This window comes from Anomaloglossus baeobatrachus, chromosome 2 (assembly GCF_048569485.1).
Source record: "Anomaloglossus baeobatrachus isolate aAnoBae1 chromosome 2, aAnoBae1.hap1, whole genome shotgun sequence".
Taxonomy (NCBI): domain Eukaryota; kingdom Metazoa; phylum Chordata; class Amphibia; order Anura; family Aromobatidae; genus Anomaloglossus; species Anomaloglossus baeobatrachus.
Window position 1 is genome coordinate 641398359 of NC_134354.1, and position 6000 is coordinate 641404358.

General features: G+C 47.4%; 1 protein-coding gene across 1 annotated transcript in view; it reads right to left on the reverse strand.

The window, feature by feature from the left end:
* The window catches only part of LMBR1L (limb development membrane protein 1 like), a 98823-nt gene extending 93220 nt beyond the window's left edge, over positions 1 to 5603 (reverse strand). The window contains exon 1 of the mRNA XM_075336934.1: positions 5375 to 5603. Within this exon, the coding sequence (XP_075193049.1) occupies positions 5375 to 5440 (66 nt within the window). The 5' untranslated portion in view covers positions 5441 to 5603. The remainder of the gene's footprint in view (positions 1 to 5374) is intronic.
* Positions 5604 to 6000: the final 397 nt, after the last annotated feature.

Genomic DNA, 6000 nt, shown 5'->3' on the forward strand with positions numbered 1-6000 from the left:
CACCATATTCCGCAGCTCTTTAGAATTTAAAGGGCAGAATAACGCAATTCAACAGATACCAAAGGAGTGAGGGCCCTGATCACAAGCTTACAGTCTATGAGGAATTAGGGAATAACCAGTAATGTCTCTCACTAACATTTTTTGTCAGACTGCTGTCCAGGTAAAAACGGACAGCACACGGACAGCACTAGGACCAATGCTATGCAATTGGGCAGTTCGGATGGACTTTTGTTGTTTACAAAGACAACGTCTGCATGAAAAAAAATTGTAATGTTGCATAGAATCTCATACAAATCCACTGTATTGCATCAGATTTTTTTACGGATACACTGCCACTAATAACAAACTATTTTTTTCTTGGGGGGGTGGAGAGGGGGTTCATGTAAATTGTACTCACTGCTGGGGCATTAAAAAAAAAAAAAAGATGCCATAAGGCGGGCTTTGCACACTACGACATCGCAGGTGCGATGTCGGTGGGGTCAAATTGAAAGTGACGCACATCCGGCATCGCATGCGACATCGTAGTGTGTAAAGCCTAGATGAAACGATTAACGAGCGCAAAATCGTCGTAATCGTATCTTCGGTGCAGCGTCGGCGTAATCCATAATTACGCTAACGCGACGGTCCGATGTTGTTCCTCGCTCCTGCGGCAGCACACATCGCTGTGTGTGAAGTCGCAGGAGCGAGTAATATCTCCAACCGGCGTCACCGCGGCTTCCGTAGGATATGCGGAAGGAAGGAGGTGGGCGGGATGTTTACATCCTGCTCATCTCCACCCCTGTGCCGCTATTGGCCGCCTGCCGTGTGACGTCGCTATGACGCCGCACGACCCGCCCCCATAGGAAGGAGGCAGGTAGCCGGCCAGAGCGACGGTCGCAGGGCAGGTGAGTGCATGTGAAGCTGGCGTAACGATAATTTTCGCTACGCCAGCTCACACAATATCGTACCTGCGACGGGGGCGGGGACTATCGCGTGCGACATCGCAGCATCGGCTTGCGATGTCGCAACGTGCAAAGCCGCCCTAAGGATTGCAATAGAAGTCTTACGATTTTTCTAGATGGAAATCAGATTCTTTTTTGGGTTGTCTTTTTAACGCTCATACGGATTAAGGCTATGTGCACACTAGAAAATGACTTTTTCTTAAGGAAAAAACGGACCCTGTGAAATAATTCAGCACCTGCGGTAAAAAAAACGTTTTGTCGTGTTTTGGTGCGGAATTTCTGCGGTTTTCCCGCAGGGACCTGCAGAAAAGAAGTGACATGCACATTAATTCCGCAGCGGAAATTCCACGGGTAAATCCAAAAGACAAAAAAAACGCAGTGTGTGCACAGCTTTTTTAAAATGTTATAAACATTTTCTCCAGCATTTCTGCAGCAAAATCCGCGGCAATTCCGCGGTAAATCTGCAGTGTTCACACATAGCCTTAGGCTTAAAAAGGGAACTGCATTTCTTCTGCTGCATTTAACAGTTCAAACAAAGTGGATGTGATTTAAAAAAAACCTCAGGTTTATTGTGCGTTTAAAAGGAACCTGTCACCACTTTTTCGGCCTATAAGCTGCGGCCACCACCACCGGGCTCTTATATACAGCATTCTAACATGCTGTATATAAGAGCCCAGGCCAGCAGTATAACATAAAAAACACTTTATAATACTTACCTAACGGTCGGCGGTGGGCCTTATGGGCGTCTCTGCTGTCCGGTGCAGGTGCCGCCTCTTTTGGCCATCTTCGTCCTCCTTCTCTAGCCGCAGTGCATGACGGGTCCGACGTCATACACACTCGCCGGCATTCAGGTCCTGAGCAGGCGCACTTTGATCTGCCCTGCACAGGAGCGGCGAGTGTGTATGACGTAGCCGCGTCATACACCCAGGCTTCAGAAAGAGGACGAAGATGGTCGAAAGAGGAGGCGCCGGCACCAGACAACGGAGATGCCCATAAGGCCCACAGCACGACCGTTAGGTAAGTATTATAAAGTGTTTTTTATGTTATACCCCCAGACTGGGTTCTTATATACAGCATGTTAGAATGCTGTATATAAGAGCCCGGTGGTGGCTGCAGCTTATACGCCAAAAAAGTGGTGACAGGTTCCCTTTAAAGAAGACCTGTCATCGGGGCAAAAGTGACCAGTTTTTGCTCTTAATTTATTCCCGATGCTACCGAATATGGGTTTTTTGTTGCACTTCTTTTATTGCTTGGATCTTTTAAATTTAATGTACGGTACATTTTTATCGTCTTTAGGGCTCATTCAGATGTCCAACTTTCTCAAGTACAAAAAAATCTGACCGATTTTTCGGACCAGAAATTGATTAAGTGTGGTCCAAGGGTCATCAGTTTTTCTCGTATGTGGAAAAAAGAAAAAAAAAAACATAACTAAGAAGAAAAAGTTTTCCCTTCTCCATTATGACAGTCTGTGAAAAACTTTTTTTCACTGACCCATAGACTTGAATTGACGATTTTGATTTGACACTATGATCAAAATTGGACATGTCTCCATAATTTTCTGTGCCCTGTGGAAAATCACAAACACGGGTATGGCTCCATAGACTATCAAAGGTACAAGTGCTACCCGTGAAAACCACAGATAGTATTCACACAAGTAAATTGGATGTCTGAATGAGCCCTTACAAAAAGGCGTTGCTAACAGGATAGTAATGTAGAGTATCCCGAGGGAATCTTGTAAGCCATGACCCATTGCTAATGGTAAAAAAATTAGCACCTAAATGAAGGGTCAGTATCTCTGAAACTGTATGGAGGATCTAAAGACAAAAAACAACTAAACATTGTTGACATGGTGAAAGTGCCTCTTTAAGGCCGGGGCCACACAGGGGACTAATGCGATCCTCACATGACGCTCAGCTCACGCTAGCAGCACAGCGGGAGCAGATTGTCATGCGAGTGTCATTGCGACTGAGGTCCGATCATGCGATCAGACCTCATCTGCGGGGGGCGGGTCAGCACTGAGGAGGGGCGGGCACGGAGGAGGGGTGGGAGGGATTTATCTCCCTCTCTCCTCCGTTGCTATTGCCATTCTCGCCCTGCACCCGTGGTACACCTGAGCAGTGCAATGTTTCTCTCGCTCCATAGACTTGAATGGGTGCGAGCGAAAGAGGATCGCATTGCACCTGAAGAATGCTGCGACTAATTTCTCGGTCCGATTAGGGCTGAGAAAATAATCGCTCATGGGTTCTGACACATAGGTTAATATTGGTCCGAGTGGAATGCGATGTTTTATCACACTCCACTCGCACCGATTTTCATGCCGTGTCGCTTAGGCCTAAAGATTCCTAAAGATTGCTGTTGAACTGCCTTTTTGTGTGCGCCGTTTACCTAAAAGCTTTTATGTAAAAAATGCAAGTGTTTTAAGTGCAGGATATCATTTCACAGACAAAAACATAAAAGGATTTTATGTTTTAAAAATGCATATTTACTGTATGTGGGGACATGGCGTTAGGATGTTTTGTAAGGTATTTTGTAGACACATTGAACACGTGCACGTTTTGCATACAGTGAATACAAACCTTTATCAAAGAACTGCAGAACTTTTCAGTATATCATTACCGAGCAATAATAATGACATAAAATATACATAGACTAGGGAACTTGATGAGCGTGATTACCGGGTCCCTGCACACACAGAACATATTTTGTGATTGTTCTCCAGAAAACAATGTGTATACTGCTCTTGTGGGTGAGCGAAGCGCTAGAGGGCCTGAAAATGGGAAAAATGCAATTGATTCCAGACTCTCCCAGTTATCTGACCTACTTTAGCATGTCTCCCGACCAATCATACAATGTCAGTGTAATCAGCGGAGAAGAATCCATACGTGGCGTCTTTCTGGGGTTACTAGGATGGATGATTTTATGCAGCCATCATTTCCATAATATCTCTAGTGTAAAAGGAGGGCCCCGACCATGAATAAGAAGCTTCTGCTTCCTTGTCGTCCCTGCATATCTTAGTGCGGCCTGCAGCCCAGCCTTCTCCATAGCGTCAGAGATATTTGCCTAGGTTCGATTATGTCTACTGGATGACCGAGCTGTCAAAGCAACTTGTCACACGTAATAGCGGCGTGGCACGACACTGACGGCTGGTAAATGAGCCGGCAACAAGTGGAAGTAAACAGGATGACATTAGAAAGACACATAGCAGTGCCTGACAGTGGCCTGGACCCTGCAGGGTATAGGTATATTATCCATACAAACACCAGCACTGGGTCCTGGATCAAATCCCGCCAAGGACAACATCTTCAGGGAGTTTGTATGTTCTCCCCGTGTTTGCGTGGGTTTCCTCCCACACTTCAAAGACATACAGATAGGGAGTATAGACTGTAAGCCCCAATGGGGACAGTGATGATCATGTCTGTAAAGCTCTGTGGAATTAATGGCGCTATATAAGAGAATTGTTAGGCTATGTGCATACGCGGCATCTTTGTGGTGACCACAAAGATGCATATTTTTGGTCCCAAAAAAACACTCCCTCGGCATGCATTTCTTGCCGCGTTTTTTACAGCGTTTTTGCCCAGTCTGTTTTTTAAGTAAAATCTATTGACTGGAAGGTCTCAAAAACACTGGCACAAACGCAAAATGAATTGACATGCTGCATCTTTGTGGTCACCACAAAGACGCAGTCAAAAAAGAAAAATATGCAACATGCGCACAGCAAAAATGAAATCTCAGACTTTGCTGGGGAAGGAAATGCATGCAGTTTTGGGACCAAAACTGCACCCAAAAACACGGCAAAAAACGCAGCGTGCGCACAAGGCCTTACACTCACTGCGCCAGCCGGATGACTGGCTGGGGTGGAGGTTACTTATTATATGCCCCTCTAATGACCCATAGTGCCCTCTATAGGGGGACAGATGTCACTGCTGCACAGTGTTACCAATAAGGGGGCACCAGAACATTGTTTGGGATCTTCCCCATCATCTGGGGGCGAGAAATATTTAGTCACTTGCAAGCACTAATTCCCAGAACATCAGAATGAACTTCATTTGCTCCATCAGCACAGATGAATGTAGGATTGGTAGCAGATATATTATTACACAAGACAAAGAGGTATAAACACAGGATCTGGGCAGATTCTCACTCCCCCAGCGCCAGATCTGCAGGAGATCAACAGGGCAGCCCCTACTGACCCTCATCAGTCACTGGCAGCAAGAAGACAGCCCGGACCTGCTCACACCTACAGATCTCAGGGCAACACAGTGGAGAACTACAAGTCCCAGCATGCTCTAGGGCTCCACAGACTGGCAGCCACAGGTTGTGCCCGCTCCAAGGGGCGAAAGCCTCAGAGACTCCTTCTGCACTCACACTGGGAGCTGAATGGGTTAACCAAGACCCCTCCCCCCGCTGTTTAACCGTTAAGAGCCCGCACTCACGATGCATTCCCGGACCCATTCGTGGAAGAGCTGCTCTCTAAGCGACACATCTTGATCAGCTTCCATCCTCCGGCAGCATGGCGCCCACCCCAGCTGGTTCCACACCTCAGGAGAATGGCTGGAGGGAGGCCGGTGCTCCCCGTCCGCTGGCCGCACTTTGCCTCTACGTCTCTGCCTGGCTGTGCCCGCACCTCAGGGCCAGTATCTGATTACATTGGGTGTCCTGGAGGCTTCACAAGCCCCGCCCATTTCTCCACCTATGGTATTACCCGTAGACTGGGAACTTCACCGTGATTGGTGGAGACGAGTAGTGACGCAGTTGGTAACGGTTGAAACGCGAACATTCAGGACGCCTCAAACCCTGACAGGAATATGTGCGTCGTGACTGTGGTCACAGTGCACGGAGTGTGTAGCCATGGACCACAAGAGCACGGCAGAAACCTGACAGAAAAGTGACCCCCAAACAGCGCCATCACCTCCCACTGCTTACACGGCAGAGACCTGACAGAGAAGTGACCCCAAAAAGCGCCATCACCTCCCACTGCTTACACGGCAGAGTCCTAACAGAAAAGTGACCCCCAAACAGCGCCATCACCTCCCACTGCTTACACAGCAGAGTACTGGCA